At 41.9% G+C, this 24,823-nt stretch overlaps 1 protein-coding gene across 4 annotated transcripts in view; it reads right to left on the reverse strand.

Annotated features, from left to right (window-relative positions):
* The window catches only part of LOC127635342 (E3 ubiquitin-protein ligase HECW1-like), a 115,490-nt gene that overhangs the window by 7,264 nt on the left and 83,403 nt on the right, over positions 1-24,823 (reverse strand). For all 4 annotated transcript variants that reach the window (XM_052115303.1, XM_052115304.1, XM_052115302.1 and 1 more), the window contains 11 exons: positions 23,522-23,631; positions 23,275-23,396; positions 22,444-22,629; positions 21,437-21,571; positions 20,705-20,810; positions 20,352-20,448; positions 19,623-19,706; positions 10,298-10,404; positions 8,423-8,537; positions 2,009-2,122; positions 875-1,027 (listed from right to left, as the gene is read on the reverse strand). In XM_052115303.1, coding sequence (XP_051971263.1) covers positions 875-1,027; positions 2,009-2,122; positions 8,423-8,537; positions 10,298-10,404; positions 19,623-19,706; positions 20,352-20,448; positions 20,705-20,810; positions 21,437-21,571; positions 22,444-22,629; positions 23,275-23,396; positions 23,522-23,631 — 1,329 coding nt within the window. The remainder of the gene's footprint in view (positions 1-874; positions 1,028-2,008; positions 2,123-8,422; positions 8,538-10,297; positions 10,405-19,622; positions 19,707-20,351; positions 20,449-20,704; positions 20,811-21,436; positions 21,572-22,443; positions 22,630-23,274; positions 23,397-23,521; positions 23,632-24,823) is intronic.

The raw sequence follows: 24,823 nt of genomic DNA on the forward strand, positions 1-24,823 counted from the left end.
AATTATATTGAAATAATTACAAATATATATATTATACTGTACTTATAATAATTAATTCAATTAGTATGCACTACATCACTGTGGCAGATGAGTAATGCATTGATATGACAGATCTAAGTATTGTGCCATTTAGGCACTTTATTTGCTGCTCTTTTGAGTAGAGTTTGAGGAAATTCCATTGCAATAAATGTTCTCTATTCCCATGTCCCGACTCCAAAAACCCCCCATAAAAAAAATTATTAACCATTTGTAAAACCTCTCAGTTAACCGAGTGTTAAAATGGTAACCGTGTACATCCCTAGAACTAACTTATGCACACTGACTTGGTGAAAGTTACGTAAAGTTAGCCATGTCAGATGATCAGGGAACAGTGATTTTCAACCATCATACCACCCTTATGGAAATTCTCTGCTTTTTTCAGACTTATAAAGAAAGAATTTCTCTTTATTAAAGATTTTAAATACCCAAAAATTGTGAATGTGAATGATGACATTCACCAGACGTGTCCTCCATATGGATAAATTTCAAGGCAAAAGTTGAGAATTTGCCTTTGTATTTAGTTTCCTAATTCTGTAATTTATTAAACAACAGTGCTGTTATGCTGTCAGTCAAAATGCCGAAATAAGAGAGAGATAAAAGCAGTAGCGTGACCGTCTCTACATGGCTTTCTTTCCAGCTGACCATAAGGCATACGATTCTTCAACCACACTCCACATCAACTGCATAAATACAAAGTTGAATGTGATACACATTCCAAGTGTAAGCAGCAATAATTAGGGATGATGAGAGAGAGAGAGAGAGAGAGAGAGAGAGAGAGAGAGAGAGAGAGAGAGACAGAGAGAGATAGTGACAGAGAATGTGGAAGAGTTCTCACCATTCTAAATGATTCTCCACAAATGCAGACATGGGGCTAATCTGCACGGTGTACGTGTCATTGGCTGAATATTCGAACAAACCATAATATGGGTTAAACAGCTCTTGAGACAACAGGAAGAAGAACTCCCGCGATGGGCCACTGTAGTCCAAACTATGAGGAACATGAAAGAACTTCTTGTAATACAATTGTTAAACAATTGGAATCATGGAATTTGTGGTTCAGGATTTGGATGTACACTGTTAAATTATAGAGAATTCACTTCCACCCATCAATTTTGATGATAAAAAATTACATTCTTTTATTAAAACACCAAAAAATTTAACCAAAAATATTTCTATTTCAAATTACACTGCAAACGAAGCGAAACAATAAACAAAATAACAAAGTGGTAAAAAAAAAAAAAAAAAACCACATACCAAATCCAAACATTTTACCCTCCCCAACTTCTTTTGAAGTGACTTAAATATCTCTATATGACAACAGGTGGAAAAATACCAATAAAAATTAGATTATAAATACAATTGTAAATATAAATCATGATAATAACAGTTGAAAAATAAACCACGACCTATAGATAACACAAATCTCATGCATTTTCCTTTCATAAGACGGCTACAACTCTGATCACCAGGGACATAATTTGATGTTCCACTATACTGTATTTTCAGAGTTAGACATTAACTTTATTACCACCTGATGGTGGAATCTCCAAAATGCAAATGCAGGAACTGTATTTATATTTTGCATTGAAAACAGGTGTGCTTTTGAAACATCTTTCTCAGGAAAATAGCAAATTGTGCTTTGCGCCACTTTTGCAAACACTCCCACCCACATCACTTGTGCTTTCTCCTGGCATGAAAGTTGCACTAATTAGAATAAGCACTCTCATAAAAACTGGATAAGACGTAGGGTTAGGTACGGTGCGCCTAGCGCTGCACTTTGCACGTTTTAGAAAATAGAGCCCATAAATGTGAGTGGCTATACAGAAATTGACAACCCAACCTTTAGAAATATTCACTGGTATAAAAAGTGTGACATCTAGCCCCGTTCTCCCCTACATGCAAAATAGTAGTAGTAGTAGTACGGTAGAATGTTATTCCGAGCATAGCCATTGTCACCAAGTGGACTTACCCTTCCTCTCCGACAAAGGTGATGTAGAGCTTGTTCCTCTGGAGCTCTTTGCGCGAGTATGCCATCACTTGATTAAAGGTGCCTTCCAGTAAATGTTCCCTCCTAATGATTAGCCTTCAGTATCACAAAATGATACCTTATCAACATCAATGTGATATTACAAAGTTAACAGAACACTGCTGAATACAGATCTTAGTTCACACTTGTTAAATGTATAGCTTAAACATTTTGTGATTTTTGAATGGTAATTCAATTATTAAATTAGTAAAATGAGTACATGGATTAGATGTCGTGAACTAACAATGAACAATAAAAAATTTTTGGGCTTCAAAATCTAAGGTACCATTCACTCCCATTATAAAGCTTGGAAGAGCCAGGATGTTCTCTTACGAGAGGTTCTCTCGTATTGCGTAAGCTAGCTTACGCTACGGGAAAGATTAATCTTTTCTGAGATATTGAAGCCAAAAAATGATCCTTAATTTTGTATCCATTGTCAACGCAGTGCAGCAACTGCATACCTTGAGCGGGCTAGCTAGCGAGCTCATAGGTTGCTCTGCGGCAACTGCTGCAGCCTATAGACGAACTTGAGTGAACTTGCGTCCAATGACAGGCGCCATCACTGCATCAAAGCCTGCCAAAATGGGCGTGGCTAGAGTGCATATAAGCGTAAGTTCGTAGGCTGGAACCCTGATTTTCATCTATTCAGCGAAGCTCTTCGCATCTCTGAACCGCAGAAGCCGCGTCGCCGTTTCAGGGGCATCTAGCAAGCTTGGACAGCGCTCGAAGAAGCCGACCGTCTTCGCCACTTTCAGCCATCCTGCGAGCTACGCCATCCGGCGATGTATCCTTTTTAGAGCAAGCAAGTTCCTCAGCAAACTTCACAAAAAGAGCAAGAGCGTCTTTTTTAAGATGCCTCGCACCACCTGCGCATCATGCGCCGGAGACCGCCACCTCTTCTGCGCTCTCTGCCTGGGATTGGAACATGCAGAGCTCGCCCTCGCTGACGGCGGATGCGACCTCTGCGAGGAGCTTCCGATGTCGACCCTGCGGGCACCGCCCTCTGAGCAGGCTCCCAACAGACTCGACAGCTGCTTTCTTCAGAGCCGTCGTCGTGCGGCGCCCGTGGCCCGGGCCGCGCCCTTCCTGCCGGAACTCCACGCCGAGCTCTCTAAATCGTGGAACGCGCCTCTCTCGACCAGGAACCGATCCCACGTCTCCACCTCTCTTGCTCTGGTGGACGGCGCCACCGAGAGGGGCTACTCTTCCATCCCCCCGGTCGAGGATTCGGTAGCAGCACACCTTTGCCCGCCCTCCGCGAGATGGCGGTCTAAGCCAGTGCTCCCGTCTAAGGCCTGCAGAACTACTTCCGCCTGTGTTGGCCGCACCTTTGCCGCCGCCGGCCAAGCCGCATCTGCTCTGCATTCCATGGCCGTTTTACAGATCCTCCAAGTGGACCTTCTCCGAGAATGGGATGAGAAAGGCTGGCACCCAGAGGCTGTTTCAGATCTAAGGAGCGCGACGGATCTCGCCCTTCGTGCCACCAAAGCTGCAGCTCAAGCCCTAGGGAAGTGCATGGCCGTGCTGACTGTGACCGAGAGACACCTATGGCTAACACTAGCCGATATGGGAGAAGCTGAGCGCTCCACGTTCCTCAACGCGCCGCTCTCTCCGTCCGGTCTCTTCGGTTCCGCGGTGAGTGGCATTGTTGACCGTTTTTCGGAAGTCCAGAAAGCCACACAAGCCATGAATCTCTTCCTGCCTCGTCGCGCTAGCTCCTCTGCAGGCCGCCCACGTGACCAGCCTCCTGCACGAGCCTCTTCACAGCGCCCAGCTCAGCAAAGCCAGACTTCTCAGCGTCGACAGGGCGGCCGCCCTAGAACGCGCTCAGACAGCCGCCACAGACCGCCGCCCCCCTGCGGGCCTCGGCCTAAGATTGCGCTGAAACTTGAGCAACCGAAGTCCTCCTAGCTTTGTTAAGGAAACGACGGCTCAGTCCCGCCGCGGCCGGACCACCGTCAAAGCTTCGCCCCCTGTCAGTCCCCTTCTCTCAGGCTACTGCAGTGGTGGATTCAGCAGCCAACAAGCCGGTGATACTGCCCGCTTGCCTGCACTCAAATGCCGTTGTCACGGCGAACAAAAGAAATTTTGTGAAAAGCAAACATGCCTTATGTGTAGAAAATGTGCCCACAATCCAGTGTTCACCCCTACACACAAGCATTACACTTCCCGTGTCCCTATCAGAGCCCACTCACATAAAGCGGGCACAGCCAGCTCGAGTGTTAGAGTTAATAAACGCGCCCACGAATCCGTGCGCGCGCGCCCCTTCTCTGCCCGCTCTGTCACACGGCCAGCAAACACCTCTCTGTATGTAAGTCCCATGCCCGTGACTATGCTCGCGCATCACTTCACAGATGTGACTCTTTCCCCATTCACCTCAATCGGGAAGTCACTCACAGAACAGCCTGTCCCTGCTGTCTGCGAGCAGTCATGCATAAGCACAGTAAGCACGCTCACACATTCTGTTCAGCTCGCTGTGTGCGGCAATCAGGGCGACTTGGCCATTCACCCTCTAGCGTTACGCTTCAAAGCGTGGAAAGCTATCCCAGGGATTTCCAAATGGGTGTTAAGCACAATAAAACAGGGCTATTTGCTACAGTTCGATCGCCGCCCTCCCCGTTCAGAGCGCGGCTCGAAACTACTGTGAACACGGAAGCAGCCTGCATGCTTTGTTCAGAAATAGCAAACCTTCTGTGCAAAAGGGCCATAGAGAGAGTGCCACCTTCTCTGAGCGAGTCGGGGTTTTACAGCCGTTATTTTCTTGTCCCCAAGAAAGACGGCGGCCTCAGACCAATATTAGATCTCAGGGTTTTGAACAAGGTGCTCGCAAAAAGACCGTTCAAAATGCTTACAATCAGGAAACTCCTCGCGCATGTGCGCCAGGGGACTGGTTTATTTCTCTCGATCTGAAAGATGCCTACTTTCAGATTCAGATAAATCCCGTCACAGGCCATTCTTGAGATTCGCTCGACGGCCAGGTTTATCAATACACGTCCTTCCGTTCGGCCTGTCTTTAGCACCCCGTACTTTCACGAAGTGCATGGATGCGGCGCTCGCACTCCCTGCGGAGTCAGGGCTTGCGAATTCTGAACTATTTGGACGATTGGCTGATTTTGGCACAGTCACATACGGAGCTTCTGTCTCACAGGACAGTTCTCCTCAGTCATCTGAACAGTTTGGGCCTTGCAGTCAATTGGACCAAGAGCTCACTACAGCCCAGTCAGGCAATTTCCTTCCTTGGAATAGAACTAGACTCCATGGCGATGACGGCTCGCTTATCTACACAGCGCGCGCGCCGTGTTCAGCGACTAGCCGGGTCCTTTCAGATGAACAGCCTCACGCCTCTGAAAAAATTTCAGAGAATGCTAAGTTACATGGCTTCAGCCGCAGCAGTACTTCAGCTGGGCTTACTGTGCATGCGCCCGCTTCAGCATTGGCTAAACACCCGCGCGTCTCGCCGGGCTTGGGCCATGGGCCGCCAGCCGATCAGAGTGACTCAGACCTGTATCTCAGCTCTGCAGCCCTGGGCAGTGGCCGAATGGTATCAAAAGCTCCTTCACATAAATTGTCTGGAAATGATAGCAGTCGAGTATGCGCTCGTGCGCTTCCTCCCAGTCATTCAGGGTCACCACGTCCTGGTCCGTTCGGACAACAGATCTGTGGTATCCTATCTAAACCGTCAGGGCGGTGTCAGATCCAGGAACCTCTTCCATCTGACAAAACGCATACTGAGTTGGTTCCAGTGCCACCTGCGCTCGCTGAGGGCGACGCTCGTGCCAGGCCACCTGAACGGCGGCCCAGACAGACTGTCCAGAGACAATATTTCCCCAGGGGAATGGTCCCTGCACGCTCAAACAGTCCAGAAGTTATGGAGTATATTTGGCAGAGCAGAGATAGACCTCTTTGCGTCAGAAGAGAATTCTCACTGCCCAGTATTTTTCTCGAAAAGCGAGGACGCGCTGGCCCAGGACTGGCCCAACCGCCCGCTTTACGCCTTCCCTCCCGTCTCGCTATTGCCACAGGTAATGCAGAGGATCAGGGAAACGCGTCACTCGGTGCTCCTCATAGCCCCGCGCTGGGAGAATCAGACATGGTTCCCGGAGCTTACGCGGCTGTCACTGACAGCCCCATGACCCATTCCAGTGAGAGCAGATCTCCTCTCTCAAGCTCGTGGCACGATCCGGCATCCCCACTGCACGCGTGGGTGATCAACGACTACCCGTCGCTTTGCCAGAAGGAGTAATAAACACTATCATACACGCTAGAGCCCTTTCCACGAGAAGACTCTATGCGTCCAAATGGTCTGTGTTTTCAAAATGGTGCACCGACAGAGACCTGGACCCACGGACATGTGGGGTGTCGTCGCTGCTCGTGTTTTTACAAGAGCTGCTGGATAAGGGCAGATCCCCATCCATGCTCAAAGTGTACGTGGCGGCCATCGCTGAACCCCGGCACGGCCAGTCACTGGGAAAAAATGAGCTGGTCATCCGCTTCCTCAGGGGAGCAAGAAGGATGAACCCCCCGCGCCCCCCATCAGTTCCTATCTGGGATCTTTCCGTAGTTCTCGAAGCTATGAAAGCCCCCCCTTTCGAACCGCTTCAATCCGTGGATTTGAAATACCTTTCACTCAAAACCGTTTTTCTGACTGCCCTGTCATCAGTTAAACGTGTGGGAGACCTTCACGCGCTGTCTGTCAGCGCTGCGTGTCTTGAGTTTGGACCAAGTGACTCCAAGGTCATTTTAAAGCCTAGACATGGCTATGTCCCAAAGGTGATTGGTACTCCTTTCAGAGCACAAATAATTTCCCTATCGGCGCTGCCAGCATCCGATAGCAAACGCGACGCCAATCTCCTTTGCCCAGTCAGAGCACTGAGATTGTATACTGCACGCTCCGCCTCTTTCAGACGCTCTGAGCAGCTTTTCGTTTCGTTCGGAGGGCGCACCAAGGGTTCGCCGCCTCGAAACAGACACTGTCTAGATGGATAGTGGACGCTATTGCTGCCGCGTACGCGTCAAAAGACCTACCATGCCCGTTAGGCATTAGGGCTCACTCCACTAGAGGCATGGCCTCCTCGTGGGCATGGTCCAGCGGGATTTCCATTCACGACATATGTGTGGCAGCGGGCTGGGCTTCCCCCTCCACCTTTGTCAGATTTTACAATCTGGAAGTGCCCGCCCTGCAGGCGAAACTACTAGCGGTTTAATACGCTACAGCTCCCCTGGTGAGCTGCACTGATGGGACACATTCCACACAGCCCGGCACCGCCGCTCTGTCTTTCCTTCCCACTATGTGCTTATGTATTACACACACACTGGCCCGCACTCTTGCCGGCCAAATATTATTCCCCCACTCACAAGGGCTCCCCCGGGTCCCCCCACCCCCGGGGCTCATGCAGTGGATGCTTGGCGCGCACGGCGTTGACAATGGGTTCCCGTAGCGTAAGCTATCTTACGCAATACAAGAGAACCTCTCGTAAGAGAATGAATCGGTTACCTTACGTAACCTCGGGTCTCTCTAGAAGAGGGAATGAGTATTGCGTAGCCGGCCGTGCGTAGCCGGCCGAGTATTGCGTAGCCGGCCGTGCTCGCGCCACGAGCGATTTTCGCTTCATTGAATGAAAACCAGGGTTCCAACCTACGAACTTACGCTTATATGCACTCTAGCCACGGCCATTTTGGCGGGCTTTGATGCAGTGACGGCGCGGGCGCCTGTCATTGGATGCAAGTTCACTCAAGTTCGTCTATAGGCTGCAGCAGTTGCCGCAGAGCAACCTATGAGCTCGCTAGCTAGCCCGCTCAAGGTATGCAGTTGCTGCACTGCGTTGACAATAGATACAAAATTAAGGATAATTTTTTGGCTTCAATATCTCAGAAAAGATGAGTCTTTCCCGTAGCGTAAGCTAGCTTACGCAATACTCGTTCCCTCTTCTAGAGAGAACCGAGGTTACGTAAGGTAACCGATTCGTTTTTCAATATAACTCTGATTGTGTTTGGCTGAAAGAAGAAAGTCATATACATCTAGGATGGCTTGAGGGTGAGTAAATGATGGGATAATTTTCATTTTTGGGAGAACTAACCCTTTAACCATACAAATGTAGTGTAAAATGTTAGCAAGTAGCAGAGCATGGTGCTAGAAACAAGGTCATAGCTTCGATTTCCAGGAAGCAAAAATGCATATCTTAAATGTGCTTTAACTAAAAGCCTCTTTCAGATAAATATTTTATTCCATGCATGATATTGAAAAAAAAAAAGGAATACATTCATCTCTCTCCTTGTGTATCTCTCAATCACATCCAAAAAATAAAAATAAATAAATAATAATAATAAAAAAATACACAAATGCAAAGATACACTTACTTAATTTTTCCTGGCCCCTGGCCATAGCCTTTTGCCTCCAGCTTCCTGTAAAAATTGCGAAGTTTCGCTTCAAAGTCTCTGCGGTATGGAGCAGGCGCTCTAGCCCTCTGCAAGCCTGTCAAAATACACACATATTGTACATTGCTAACATTGCATCTAATTAGACATGTTGAAAGTTGAAAATGTCATAAAAGTAATAAAAAACAAAAAACTGATTGCCTATTTTTCAGGTCACATCACTTGAAAACAACAAAGAAAATGGAGCAGTCTTTATCAGCATCACGCTGTGAAATAATTTCATTTATAATTTCTCATCAACATCCCAATGCTCATTAAACCCAGCTATCACAAGCATACCATACAGGCTCATTAAACTAGTGCTAGAATGTTGTGTAGCACAGTGGGACGTTACTGCCGGGAAAATGATTTGCCCAAAGTCGCCTCCCACAGGTACTGTAAGTGTATATGAAGAAAGACGAAACAAACAATGAAAGAACAGTCTTGCCAAGAGGAATGTCCAAGAGCCGCTGTGATTTGTTTCAGCATGTGGAAAGTGGTTGGATTGCCTGATTGCAATCACAACTATGTGGCAACTACCAATAGTGTGGCTTGCAAAGAACTGATAGAGAATGATTACTCTTGTCATGTTAAGGAAAAGGCTTTGCTGTGCTTTGGCATGCAGTGCTACACACAAGAGACTGGCGCGTGTTTCCATATAAAAATAAAGGCTTTCAGAAGATAGGCTAAGATAATCTGGAATTGAATAAGAAAATAAGCAATGGTTTATTAGATATTAAATATACTGCAAGCGATTTTAGCATTCTGAAGCTTTCACGTGACTCAGTCGTTGAATTAGCCACACCCCCTTATTCCAAAACTCCGCCTTTTAAAGATAATTTTGCAAAAGCAAAAGAGCAGAATTGTTTGTTCCTGTGGCTGTCAAATTCAACTGTGGCACAATAGCGCCCTCAACTGACAAACACTATGAATCATAGCCTCAACGATTCGCTTCAGATACAACACTATGAGAACAAGCTAAATTATCGACAGGTGAAAAGCGGCAATGTCCTCGGTCCACGGACACATTTTTGTTTGCTGTTTACAAAGTCTACAGCGGTCATAGAGACCGGTGAGATATCTCAGGACTCTTATTAAATTAATATTTTGAATAGAGTAGGAATATTTTTTGCATACTTTTCCATGAAAACATCATCTTTAAGATAATAATCTGGTAATAAAAGTCAGTTTGTTGGCGTCTGGCCATGGTCTTTAGCATGTGAAATGGCTGTCTGCTGTCTAGTCTTAATACTGCCTTTAGTATCTATCCACATACAAGAAACTGTTCGGCCTAAACCATTTCACAATCATCTATATCCAAGTATCTATCGCTTGATGAAAGCTTTTAAAATACCATGTCCATCATGTCCAGTATGGAGCCATTCATTGAAACTGTCCGCTTCTACGGTGAGCTTTCTCTTTCAAGTCTACTAATGTCATGATGGAGCAACCGTTTAAGAGAATCTTGTTGAGCACCCCAACTTACCTTGATAAAAAACATCTGGTTTCATAGCACAACATTTTGAAGGTAGCTCTATCACCCCTTTGAGTATTGAGGCTTTTTACCATCACAGAAGCATAAGAATGCATGTTTAATATGTTCAACCGGACCACGTGTTGGCAATGTGGTTGCCAAGCGCTCAGGTCTGTGTTAATGTATGCTTCTGGTCCAGGAATGTGTATTAAGGAAGTAAATAAGGTACATTTGTATTTCATGATGACATAAACTAAATTGATGATACATATAATTGTTTTTTGTTTGTTTTTTAACAGTAAGTGAAAAATGATGTTCAAATTATTGTAGCGATCTGGTCATACCAGGTGAGCTCTGTGGTGAGGAGCCAGGAGAACAGCGTGGAGAGAAGCTGAGGCCGGGGTGGAAGGAGTGAGATGGAATAAAAGACATGATCTCCTCCTCAAACAGACTGCATGACAGAGAACAATAATATTACAACACTTACAAAAACCATTTATTTCTTTATTTGTTTGTTTTTGTTTTATTGTGTTATGTGAGGTGCAGAGCTGGTAACCTGAAAGTTGCTGGTCAAACCCCACTGAGCTACCTATCACCATTGTTTCCTTTCATCGGGTACCTTATCCCATGTTGCTCCAGGTCACCATAAATGTGCTCAGTGCCGGTCCTCCCTATACGCAATATATGCAAGTTGCATAGGACCCCCGATCCGCCATTGGGCCCCCACGCCGTCAAAGACGTTAAAAGCAGCCAGTACCGGTATGTGACTATGCAAACGGCAAAGCTCCTTGATTGAAACATAACCATAACGGTAAAAGGGGGATTTGTGGGATATTATAATTATTATATTTAATTAATATTTTTGTCCGATTTTGGACATGTTCCAGCTAACGAGATACATAACGTGTAGAGAAGCATGGCTATTGTTAGCTGCTACATGTCAGAAGCTGAAAAATGAGAAAAATGCACCAGGATAGTGAAATAATACCACTTTGCACTGTTACTGTGTTAGGCCATTTTAAATGACAAAGTTTTTGTTGATTGTGTTTTTTTGTATGCCTTCTGGAACAATTCTCAAGTTCATCAGTTAGTCCAGCCTTACCAGTGCTGACCCTGATAATGTAGAGCCAACAAGTGCCCTGCCAACTGACCCAGCACACTGGCCTTATGTTTTGGCAAATATTTGGCACCTTATATACTGTTGGCTTATTGCCACTATACAAAGTAATAAATACTAATGTTCCTTAAGATTAACTGTTTAAAATTATTTTTTCACTACGGAACTGCTCTGTAAGATGGGCTGGGGTGAGGGGGGGGGGTTGTTTTGGTGGTTACGGACACACGGATGGGGGGCCCTCGGACAAAGCCTTGCTTAGGGCCCCCAAAAGGCTAGGACCGGCACTAAATATGCTTAAAGTATCTGCTAAATAACAACTACTTTAACCACTACTTTTTTACTCTAAGTAACTACTACTTTATGAAAAAACAAATACTGTAGAAACAGGCAAAAGCATGAAACTTTTTACTTGTTACATTAAAAGGAATAGTTCACCCCAAAATGAAAATTATGTCATAATTTACTGTCATCCCGCTCCAAATCCCTCTGACATTCTTTCTTCCATGAAACAAAGGATTTTATTTCTGTATTTTTGCCAAATAATGAAAGTGAATATTGACCATAAAACCACAGTAAAAATAGTCAGTGCGACTAGTCAAATGAAATCATTCATCAACTAGGGCTGGGCGATAAAATGTTCTCGGTATATATATATAAATATATATATATATAAAACAATATCAATGATAAACTTTTGAGTAATTTGAGATATTTAGCCTATGTTCTACATCTAGACCAGGGGTGTGCCAATATCAATTGCAAGACAACCACTGGTCGATCTCGATAAAATCTTAAAGATTGACTTTATTTTCCTCACTTCTTAGCCACGCACTGACAGGCAGCTTATGTGTGTGTGCTTTACATGCGCGTGCGCTCCAAGAGTACTTGCGCTAATGTAGACATGCCTAAACGGTCAAACACACATCAACATTTCTTTGTGAGATAGTCTTAGTGAGTTTTTAATGTAAAAGCAGTCAGTTATGTTTAAAGTGAAAGTAAACAGTGTGTAGGGGGAGGATTTGTATCAAAATGTCTGACTTGATGTGTAAATGTAACATAATAGACCTGCCACTGCCTGTATCATTTATATTTCTCAAACAATAACAAATAATAGGAGAAAACCACTCACTGCTCTTGGCTGGGTAACTTTAATAGCTTTAAAATGTATGAATATATTATAACCAACAGTGAAGGACAGTGGAGTAGTTTTACATCACATTTAATTTCATTCTGAATATTACTGCTGTTATTATTTGTTTTATAAAAAAAAAGCTAATATTTCTTATTTTGTATTTTTTGTCCTAATGTTTTAAATTTCTTTTCTTTGCTTTTCATTTTTTTGATTAATTTGTTTCTTTATGCATATTTTATTTAAAACTGTTTAGTTAGTCTTGAATAATGACTTCAGAACTTGAAACAATGCTTACATAAAGTAATTAGTATTATTATTTGTTGTGGTATCAAAATTGGTCTAGAGAATTATAAGATTTTCCTACCGACTGCTGAAATTTTGGAATGGTGACTATATATGTCTTGTGCAGACTGAAGACTGAACACAACAGCAACTCTGACATCAACACCATTGCTGTTGATATATGTACTTTTTAGTTAAAGGAATAGTTCACCTAAAAATGAAAATTCTCTCTTAATTTATCAACCCATGATATCCCAGGTGTGTATGACTTTCTTTCTTCACCAGAACACATTTGAAGAAAAATAGATAAATATCTCAGATTTATCTTTTGAAACTCCAAAAATCACAGACAGTCAGCATAAACTTCATCAAAAGGACTCCAGCAGTTAAATGAATGTCTTCTAAAGTGACACGATTGCTTTTGGTGCGAAAAAAAGATCAATATTTAAGAACTTATTAACTATAAATAATTGCTTCCGGTAAACTTCACGAGAGGGTGGAGTCCAAGCAGTCTCTCGTGTGACGTATTTACGTTGTCATGGATACAGAAGTAATCTCACGTTCTCCACTCATTTGAGACATCCAGGATCCAGGAAAAACCAACCAAATTACTGTACAAATTTCCTCCTTTTCACTTGTAAACAGTCCTGCTCTTCCGGCTGTGACACACATGCGTCAGTTCTCGCATGTTTCAAATGCCAAATGGGATTACATCACACGCGCCTACCACGGCTGACTGAAAGCACGATTTAGAGTTAAAATAAAGTACTTAAATATATATCTTTTTCGCACCAAAAGCCATCGTATCGCTTTTGAAGACATTAATTTAACCGCTGGAGTAATATTGATGATGTTTATGATGACTGTCTGTGATTTTTGGAGCTTCAAATGAGAAATCTCCATTCACTTGCATTTTAAGAACCTACTGAGCTGAGATATTTTTCTATTTTTCTTCAAATGTGTTCTGGTGAAGAAAGAAAGTCATACACACCTGGGATTTCATGAGGGTGAGTAAATAATGAGAGAATTTTCATTTTTGGGTGAATTATTAATTTAAGCATTTTTCATGATCCATAGTGCTGTCATGTGTGCTAATGACTTTTAGGCTTCGGCAATTATATCATGCACAGGTTATGTAGCTGACACGCATCAGGCCAAAATCAGGATGAAGAACATTGTTGGAAATGTAAAAATAAATGAGCATGAAGAGAGTCAAATGTCTGCTGAAGATGGTGAAATTGTGTCGAAAAGAAGTCACACACCTTATGATGAAATCCTTAATTTAGAATACTTCTTGAAGTATGCAATGCATTTCCTTCCGCATTAATGGTATTAAATGTATATCGTATATCGTCTCGGGTTACTTAACTGTAACCCTTGTTCCGTGAAAAAGCAGAACGAGATGCTGCGCCGATTTAGCGCTTTGGGAACGTCTTTTAGGAGTGACCAGCTGTGAATATGTGTGCAACACGTCAATGAAATCCGCAGTGCGGTGGATGTCTGGACCCCTTACGGTTGTGTAGTTTGTGCTCACAAGAACACGAGAGGTCTCAGACAAGAGCTTGTGATGTTGACTCAAGGACGTAAGAACCCGGAGTGTCATGAACATCCAAACTATAAAATCTATGAATGTATGTGGAGAGGACCAGCCTGCCGCATTACAAATATGCTGTAGAGGGACACCTCCAGCCAAAGCTTTAGAGGAAGTGATGAACAGTGCAATGTTGGACTAGCCTGTCTTTGCTCAGGGTGTTCTGAATGGTCTCGATTTGAGAGGGAGACAATTGTGCCCCCATCATGGTCGAATTCCATATGATCCCCAGATATGTAGTTCTCTGAGTGGGAGAGAGAACGGTTTTCTTATCGCTGAATCTCAAACCCAGAGAAACCAGATGAGCTAAGACGATATTGCTGTGCTGTAATGCCAGTTCTTGTGACTGTGCTAATATGAACCATTTGTCTATATAATTCAGAATGCAGATGCCCTGAAGTCGCAGAGGAGCCAGTGCTGCATCCATGCACTTTGTGAATGAGTGATAAGGCTAGGCCGAATGGAAGAACCCGATATTGGAAAGCTTCGCCCCCAAAAGCGAACCTCAGGAATTTCCTGTGTTGTGGCAGTATTTATATATGAAAATATGCATCCATGAGATCGATCGTGACTAACCAATCATGATGTTGGATTTGAGACACGACCGTCTTGACGGTTAACATTTTGAACTTGAGCGCCTTGACTGAGCGATTCAAGCCTCAAAGGTCTAAAATCGGACGCAATCCCCCATCCTTCTTGGGAACCAGGAAGTATCTGCTGTAGTAACCCAACTCTCTCTCTGGAAGGGGAACATGTTCTATGGCCCCTTTGACCAAGAGATTTTACAGTTCTTTCAACAGTAAATGTGCTTGTTGGGGACCATGGCGTTGAAACCCGGAGGATGGCAAACGAATTGAATTCTGTAGCCTTTTTCTACTGTCCTTAGGACCCACATGGAAACACCCGGCAGTAGATTCCACACTGCCAGGTTCTCTGAGAGGGATATCAATTTTGACACTTCCTGTTGAGGAGATGTCGAGTGTTCCACATCCTGGACTACAGTAGGAAGCAACGGAACACCCAACATTTAGCTGGAAACCACAAACTCCCAAAACACCAGAGGCTGCGGGAATGGAGAGGTTTCATGGGGTATCGGGAAGGTGCAGGTGGATGTTTCATGCACCCTGTCCCGAGGGGGGCTTCCCCCACAAGGCTGGGTGCAAGACCGTCAGGACTTTATCTTTCTGGAGATAATGGTCCTGAGGTCTTGCTTTAAAGGCTGCTGAGGGCGACTAGCCGGTCCCCAGTCCTTACGAGGGGAGCACGATCCGAAACACTTTGTTTTTGAGCCTTCCTTCTGGAAGGACAGTGGCGGGGCTGGGTGGTTGGCAGTCCCTCCCCCTGAGTGCGGCGAGGAAGGAATTGCCCTAAGGCTTTCTCATGACTCTTTGCCTCCTGAAACCTGGTGATGACTGTGTTCATCGAGTCACCGAACAGGCCAGAAGGTGAAACCGGGGCATCAAGAAGGAACACTTTGTCCTTATCTCTGGTCAGCACAGAGAGACATTTATGGTTGAACCTTTCGGGCATCAAAGCAGCCATCGTCTGGCCAATGGCACGAGCCGTCTATTTGGTCACACGGAAAGACAGATCCATGGCTCGACGAATCTCTGAAAAAGCCTCTTCGTCGACCGTACTACCTGCACACAGGTCCTTCAACAGGTCAGCCTGGTACGCCTGTAACACTGTCATGGTGTGTAGGGCAGCACTAGCCTGACCTGCTGCCTGATAAGCTTTCCCCACAAGTGTAGAGGTGGTCCTGCATGGCTTTGTGGGAAGAGTAGGTCTTTTAGATAGAGATAACCAGCAAGTGTCTCTTCTACCTGCAGCATCATCGAATACCCCCGTGCCTCAGCACCCACAATGGTCGAATATGTCGACGCCGAAGGAACAAAGATACGGGAAGTATAAGGTTTCCTCCATGAACGAGAAAGCTCATCATGGAGGTCTTCAAAGAAGGGAAGGGACTGATTTTGTGTTCCCTTCCCCTGGCCACCAGACAGAAATCTGTCCTCTAGTTTAGAGCGTTTGGGGGCCTCTTGATCGTGTGGCCAGTCTAACTGTAGTCTGGCTACTGCACGAGTAACCACCTCGAGTAATTCCTCAACCGCTTTATTATCATGTGAGAAGTGCTCAGAGGCAGGTAGCTCAAAGTCCGCAGACTCAAGAGATTCAACATCCCCCTCATGAACCAAAGAGGCGCCGGGGCATGCTTCGAGATCATGAGATGGACCGGTTGGATCTGGAGAGAGAGTGAGCAATAGGAACGGAACCATCTCTCGCTCCTCAGCTAGATCCATACAAGAGCCCCACGAAGGAAGGATGGGCGCTGGCTCACGGAAGTAAGCGAGACAAGTGCAAAGCATTTTCACTGTAAAAACTGCTGTGTGTCTGCTTCAGCCATATGTATAAACACGGAACACACATCGTTTTCCTTGCTTATTGCTCATGTTAAGGAAGACAGAAAGGTATTCTGCACACTGCCTAACAAATCTAACTCCTATCAGAGAAAAGTAGAAATTTTTGACAGGCTTGAGAAGCACAACACACACAGAATGGTCTGAAGACAAAAGACCTGACGATGCACCTGTGATGCATCTATTTATAGCCCCTGGTACTGGCGCATCCTGATGATGTCACCAGCAGAGGCTATAAATTCCAGTCAATTTCATTGACGTGTTGCACACATATTCACAGCTGGTCACTCCTAAAAGACGTTCCCAGTGCACTAAATCATCGCAGCATCAAATTGTAGCTTTTGATAGGGAACATGATTAATAATGTTATTGAACGACATGAAAAAAATATTGCTATAATAGTTTTGGCCATATCGCCCAGTCCAACTCAACAAATGGCGCACAAATCAAATATGATGACCCCTCAACCTCATTGGTCTTATGAACAAAAATCACAAGTTGTGATGAAAGAACAAATGAGGTTTGATGAAACTGATGTGCTACCGATGTGATATAAAACCAATGATGTTTGATGTGCTTTTGTGCATTTTTAACTGTAGTTGATCAACAATTTAAATAGGTTTTGTGAGTGAAAAACATCACAATATCATTATATCCACCATTGAAATCTGCTGCGCAAAAGAACCTGCCTGCTGTGTGACGCCACTAATTCATCTATATGGTAAACAATGGCTTTTCCCCCCTTTTGTGGTCCATGTGAGAAAGAAAGGGTATGAAGCAGCATTTGTGGTGAAACACGGGTTTAAAGAGACATAAGGGTGAGAAAAGATGTGACGTTAAAGAGTATTTGCCCCCATACTGATTTCTTTAATTTTTCACACTAAATGGTTTTAGATCTTCAAATGAGGTATAACATAAAACAAAGGCAACCTGAGTAAACACAATATACAGTTTTCAAATATATATGTTTTTACTGAAGCAAAAAAAGTTATCAAACACCTATATCACCTATGTGAAAAACAAACTACCCCCTTAAACTTAATAGCTGGTTGTGCCACCTTTAGCAGCAGCAACAACTGCGTGGCAGGGTGGAGGGCGGGGCCGGGTCGTGATTCTACACACCCGGTCCCTTATCAGGCTAATCAAGCCTCCGAGAGGGATAAAGGCCAACTGCGGAGGATTGTGCGGGAGAGAGAGATCGTTTACGGACATGTCCGTCATGTGTGTGTTTTGTCTTTTGTTTGTTTATTATTAAAATATTATTTATATTGACAAGCCAGTTCTCGCCTCCTCCTTTCCATTGAACTATGTTACAAACTGCAATCAAACGCTTCTGATAACTGGAGATCAGTCTTTAACAACGCTGTGGAGGAATTTTGGCCCACTCTTCTTTGCAGAACTGCATTAGGTCAGCCACATTGGAGGGTTTTTGAGAATGACCTGCCTGTTTAAGGTCCTGCCACAGCATCTCAATTGGGTTTAAGTCAGGACTTTGACTAAGCCACTCCAAAACTTAAATTTAGCTTCTTTTGAGCCATTCAGAGGTGGACTTACTCCTATGCTTTGGATCATTGTCTTGCTGCATAATCCAGTTGTGCTTGAGCTTCAACTCATGGACTGGTGACCGGATGCTCTCCTTTAGGATTTTCTGGTAGAGAGCAGAAATCATGTTTCCCTCATTTATTGCAAGTTACCCTGAAGCAGCAAAGCATCCCCACACCATCATACTACCACCACCATGATTGACCGTAGGTATGATGGTCTTTTTGTGGAATTCTGTGTTTGATTTATGCCAGATGTTATGGGACCCCTGTCTTCCAAACAGTTCCATTTATGACTCATCAGTCCACAGACACATTCTCCCAAAAGGTTTGAGGATCATCAGGGTGTGTTTTGGCAAAATTCAGATGAGCCTTAATGTTCTTCTGGGTTAGCAGTGGTTTTTGCCTCACCACTCTTCCATGGATGGCATTTTTGGCCAGTATCTTGCTGATAATGGAGTCATGAACAGTGACCTTTATTGAGAGAGGCCTGCAGTTCCTTGGATGTTGTCCTTGGCTTTTTTGTGAATTGCTGGATGAGTTGTCACTGTGCACTTGGAGGAATTTTGGAAGATCGGCCACTTCTGGGAAGGTTCACTACTGTGCCAAATTTTCTTCATTTGGAGATAATGGCTTTCACTGTAGTTATTTGGAGTCCCAGAGCCTTTCAAATGGCTTTGTAATGCTTTCCAGACTGATTTCAATCACCTTTTCACTTATCATTTTTGGAATTGACCTTGGCATAGTGTGCTACTAGGTGAGACATTTTAGGCAACTTCACGCTGCTGAAAAAGTTATATTTAGATGATTAGTTGATTTGATTTAACAGGGCTGGCAGTAATCAGACCTGTTTGTGTCTAATCCAGCTGAACCCCATTATGAATGCAGTTTAAGAGATTTGAGGATTTACTAAGTAAGGGGCAAATACTTTGGTCCAGTTGCTATTGGATAACTGTTTTCATTCAATAAATAACATTGTCTTTTAAAAACTGTATTTTGTTTTTATTCAGATTGCCTTTGTTTAATGTTATATTTTGTTAGAATTTTTTAAATAATGTAGTATGAGATATACACAAAAACAAGAAACCAGGATGGGGGCAAATAATTTTTCACAGCACTGTAGTTCACCCAAAAATAAAAAAGTAATTATTTACATTATTATATTGTTTTTGGTCATTACTGTAAAAGAAAGTGTTTTTTCCTTTTTCAAGATAAATGAAAACATTTAGCTTGGCCTGTTTTTTAGTGAATTTATTGTGGCTGTTTGTATCTAGTATTCAACAATGTATAATGTTTTTGGAGATAATGTCTATTTAATTAAGCCAATAATTTGTTTTATATCATAAGTCCTGCATGCTGCTTCATGTGAGTGAGACATAAGTCAAAGTGGCTTTGTTTGAGGAGTAATCCGACTGCCAAGACACTGACAAAATGACTGATGACTGTGTTCCAAGACACTGATATATTATGCCTGTAAAGTCTGGTTAGTGGTTGTGCAAAACTACAACATGAAGCATCAACTCAGTCACGCAAATTTCTCCTAAAACTTTGTTCTGTTAGGAATGGGGGGTTAGGATCAGGGTTAGTACCTTAATAGTATAACCACGTCTGCGTCACAAGACAGCTTTTCAACACCTTGTGGACCCTCACTCCTGATGTAATGGAGTTTCTCCCTGGCAGGAAACACGGATGGAGACCACCAAAAGCATTTAAACATTCATGCAATATCATGTTTCAACTTTTATTTTCTATCGTGAGTGTCTGCTGAAAGGTCTGTTCTCCGGGCATGCTTATTGTTTTTTAATGAAACAGTAATGCATTTCACCTTGTTGAATGGAATTATAACAGGCTGCATTGAGGAATTCCATTAAGATAATGATCAGCTTGCTACATTAGTGAAATCGAGCCTGTCTAAATGCATGAGTTAATGTATATACAAAGAGTCACTGTCAAAAAACTTTGCTCTTTTAAGCGCATTTGATGCATTTATATTGTGTAACACTGTAACTTTACCCTTTCTATAACTCAGTCAGAGATTTTATGTCAATTATACTATATAGGAATAACACCACAGTACAATGCACAGTGTTTGGGATACACAAAATTTTGGATATATTCAGGGGGGGCCCTGCCTACCCTATTTCTATTTGCATTTCTTTTCTGCACCAATTTCCCCAGAAATGATGATCATGTTCTCTCATGGGATGGAAATGCTGCATTATTTATCTGTTGACTGTTTCTGAGTATAACCTATTCAATATAACAAAAATGCTCGAGACACTGTTACGATCAATCATGATCATGTGAGATCGTCTCACCTGAGTGTGTGATTCCTGGCTAGACTGGGCTGCCGTTCCTGCAGCACATCCAGTATGTTTGGTTGACGGAGGAAAGCCACAATCTTGTCATTGTAAGCTGAGCATGAAGAAGGAAATAAAGTCAAAAAGGAGAATCCTAATGATTACAGGAGGTTTCATATGAATTAGTGAAAGTGGGCTGAAATCATAAAAACAATTGCATTTAAGGCCAGCATCACATATTTATTGTGAAAATAAAGTATGTTTATTTCCTCTCTAATAATGTATTTCCGTAGGTTGTCTGTCTGCGTACTGACTGGCATTTTGGTCACAATCATCATAAAGTGACAGTTGTCATGTCTCTGTTGACTAACCTAGAGGCACTGAATCAGGCTGGCATTGACTTTTGACAGCAGCTACAAGACTGTGTCCAGGTCTGTTCACAAGTGATGCTCCTCTGTTGCGGGACACCTCTGATGCCTGAGATAACACAACCCACACCATCGTCATAATGTGATTGATCAAACATGACCTTTAAATCTATTGTCATATATAGGCTATGCAGGGTTGGGGAGTAACGGAATACATGTAACAGGATTACATATTTAAAATACAAAATATAAGTAACTGTATTCCACTACAGATAAATCATTGGTGTCACATATTCCCTGTTGTCTTTTGTTTTTGTGCTTTTATGTTGAAATTCTTTTTTAGTTCCTGTTTCCTGTTAGTTTTTGTAGTCCTTTGTAGTTTCATTTTATGATTGGTTTTCGCCTGATTATTTCCACAGGTGTTCCTCGTTCCCTTGTTTGTTCCCTTGTATATTTAAGCCCTTGTTTTTTGTTCTGTTCAGTTGTTCAGTTTGTCAGTTCTCAAAGTTTGTCTTACTGTACTGGCAGAGTTTTTATAGTAAAAACAAGTGAAAAAAAATCAACCAGTACTGAAGAAGTAATCTAAAGTATTTAGAATACATTACTGGCCTTGAGTAATCTAACAGAATACATTACACATTACATTTTACAGCATGTATTCTGTAATCTGTAGTGGAATACATTTCAAAAGTAACCCTCCCATCCCTGTATATGTGAGAGTGTGTCTGTTTGTACCTCTCCTGCACTATAGCTGCGCAGTCTTTGTAAGTGTTGTCTGTGTGTGAGGTGATTGGGCAGACGGCCATTCTGAAGGGGAATTCTGGGGTCAATGAAGGTCGTTGCACGACTGTTATGGTCCACAAAGAATGACTACCAAAGCACAATAACACAAACAACATTTCAGTAAACATGCTGATATCAACCAAATCTTAACACAATTGAATATTTCATTAAATACTGAAATAGATTTTGAAGTATTTCAGGCTCAATAAATTAGTGTTAATTAATTGCATAATATATATGTGTATTTGTATAATGTATTTTTTTATGCAATTAAAATATGTATGTTGGTGGACATTTTTTAATTAATTTTATTACATCATAAATTTGTGTTAATAGATATTTTTTTTATTAAAATATGCATGTACGAACATTATTTTATTTTATTTTAATATATTATATAAATCAGTGCTATAATTAGCAATTACTACATCTTTCATCAATTAGTGTTAATAAAATGATTTATGTTTTATAATTTTATGTATGTACTTACAAATGTATGGGTATTGACATTTTTTTATTTAAATATATTATGTAAGTCATTAATATAAAAATCAAATAAAAAAATTACCGTTTATTTATTTATTTTTAATGAAAAATTAAGTATGTATGTAATTAAAAATATGTATGCATATGGAAAATATATTTTTTAAAATATTAATATAGTATAAATAAATCAATTATATAAAAATAAAATTATAGGGTTCATAAATGAGTGTTTAATGAGTGATTTATTTTTAATGAAATATGCATGTAATTAGCATATGTAATAACAAATATTTTCCATAAATAACATATTCCACAAATACATTATGATTAATACTACTACTACTAATAAATATTATTATTCTAACAATTTGGCATTATTATTATTCTAACAATTTCTATAGTAAACTGAACTGTAGACAACTTGAATCCATAGATCAAGAATCATTGCATAAAGGTTTTTTGGAAAAGCTCACCTTGCCCTGCTGGTCAGTTTTGATTTCCCAGCCTCTGGGGAGCTCCAGTTGAGTATCAGCAAATTTGTTGAGGAAAGTCACAAGGTCGCGGTTGTGTTGATATCGCTCAAAGTTGCGCACATCTCGTCGTATTTTCAGAATCATGTGCTTCAGACAGGTGCTGCTGGTAAACATCCTATACGCCCCCTGAGCGATACAGATGAATATGTTCTTTAATGTGTGTGGTTGTGTCTATAAGTGTTGTTGTTGAAAGTACATTAAACACATACAATAGGGAAAGTATAGTTCCATAGGATATTGTGTTTCTAGAAACCACTTACTGCCTTTAGCAATAAGTTAATATCAACACAAACAGGCTGAGCTCAGATAACATTGCTTCATTTTTGAGGACAAAGCTGAATATAACAACACTTTTACAGAACAACCATTCTCGCAGATCCACGTCTACGTCAGCACGCTTTATCTTCGCCTTGTTAATGTCTGTTATCTTTCTCCTTTGCTATTGCAGAGCACCAAGAGAGCTTATGTTATCAATAAAGAGGGAATCTGCAAATAGATCAATCAATAGCACTCTTCAACTGAAGTACAAAGACTGGTGCTATCTACTACAGGGCAGTACCAGTTCACAAGTGCTGAAATCATTCCAGTAACATCCTCACAGAATTCCAGTTTTTGCTTATGTTGAAGTAAATGATGTCATTTTCATATGGATAACACATCAACATCATAAGAATTACAGTGTGCATGTAATGACTAATGTTCAGAGATATATTCAAACTGATGATTGAATGCACAATTTACACATATGCACATAAACATGCTGTAACTTACACAGTTGGCATGGAGGACTGTGAAGAATTCTGGGTGGCTAACAAACTTTACAGCTGGACATTGAAGCAATAGTGTGATGTTCTGATTATTCACAGGAGATGCAGAACCTTCTGTTCTCTGATCTGCAAACGTCACAGGTGAACATATCATTGAACCATATGAAAAGTATGTCACTAATGAGACAGCTACACTTAATTGCGGATGTCATTTCATTTGATAACAAAATACCAAACCAAGTGGCATTTACCTGCTGTCTGTGGTGTGGATTCATTCTCTGTATCCGGACTGTTGTTCCTCTCATGACCATGACTGGCTGATTCATCATCTGTAGCCATAGTCCTCTGAATGTTCTGATACCTGCATTCAACAGTATTATACAGAAGCTGTAATTGTACCTACAGAATAACACTATACTGCCAAAAGATCTCTATATGAGGCACACGTTTTAAACAGAAGGTTTAGAATACAGAAAATATGCTGCCAAATGTAAATAATGGTTTATATTTTCTATTGTTTCATGATCTACCTACATCCCTGACATAAATTAACAACATTACAGAGTAAATGCTTTAATGTGAAGTTCAGATTCAAAAGCAACAAATATTGAATTTCTTTCTCTGTTTCAAGTAAATTGCCACAGCACAAACAGAGGTTGGCTACTTTCATGAGATTTAATTAATTATGGGTTATATGAGTGGTGGTGGCTTAGTGGGCTAAGCGCATAACTTGTAATCAGAAGGTCGCTGGTTCGATCCCCACAGCCACCACCATTGTGTTCTTGAGCAAGGCACTTAACTCCAGGTTGCTCCGGGGGGATTGTCCCTGTAATAAGGGCTCTGTAAGTCGCTTTGGATAAAAGCATCTGCCAAACACATAAATGTAAATGTAAATGTTATATGCTATTATATATATATATATATATATATATATATATATATATATATATATATATATATACACATTATAATTAAAGGAATAGTTCACCCAAAATTGACAATAATCTTATCATTTACTCACCCTCATGCTATCCCAGATGTGTATGACTTTCTTTCTTCTGCAGAACCCAAATAAAGATTTTTTGAAAAATATTTCAGCTCTGTAGGACCATACAATGCAAGTAAATGGTAGCCAGAACTTTGAAGCTCCAAAAAGCACATACATTCAGCATAAAAATAACCCAGAAGACTAGAGTGAGAAACAGATCTATATATAAGTCATTTTTTAAATGTAATCTCCACTTTCACCTTCACTTCCACATTCTTCTTTTATTTTTTGGCAATTTACATTCTCGTGGATGTCGCCACCCAGTGGTCAGGGCTGGTCAAATGTGGAGATTTATGGTAAAAAGATACAGAAATATTGAGCTGTTTCTCATCTACACCTATTATTTATCTTCTGAAGACTTGGATTAAACCACTGGAGTCATATTAATGACTTTTATGCTACATTAATGTGCTTTTTGGAGCTTCAAAGTTCATTCACTTGCATTGGATGGACCTACAAAGCTGAGATATTCTTATAAAAATTCTAATTTGTGTTCTGCAGAAGA

Source organism: Xyrauchen texanus, chromosome 42, assembly GCF_025860055.1.
Source record: "Xyrauchen texanus isolate HMW12.3.18 chromosome 42, RBS_HiC_50CHRs, whole genome shotgun sequence".
NCBI classification, from domain to species: domain Eukaryota; kingdom Metazoa; phylum Chordata; class Actinopteri; order Cypriniformes; family Catostomidae; genus Xyrauchen; species Xyrauchen texanus.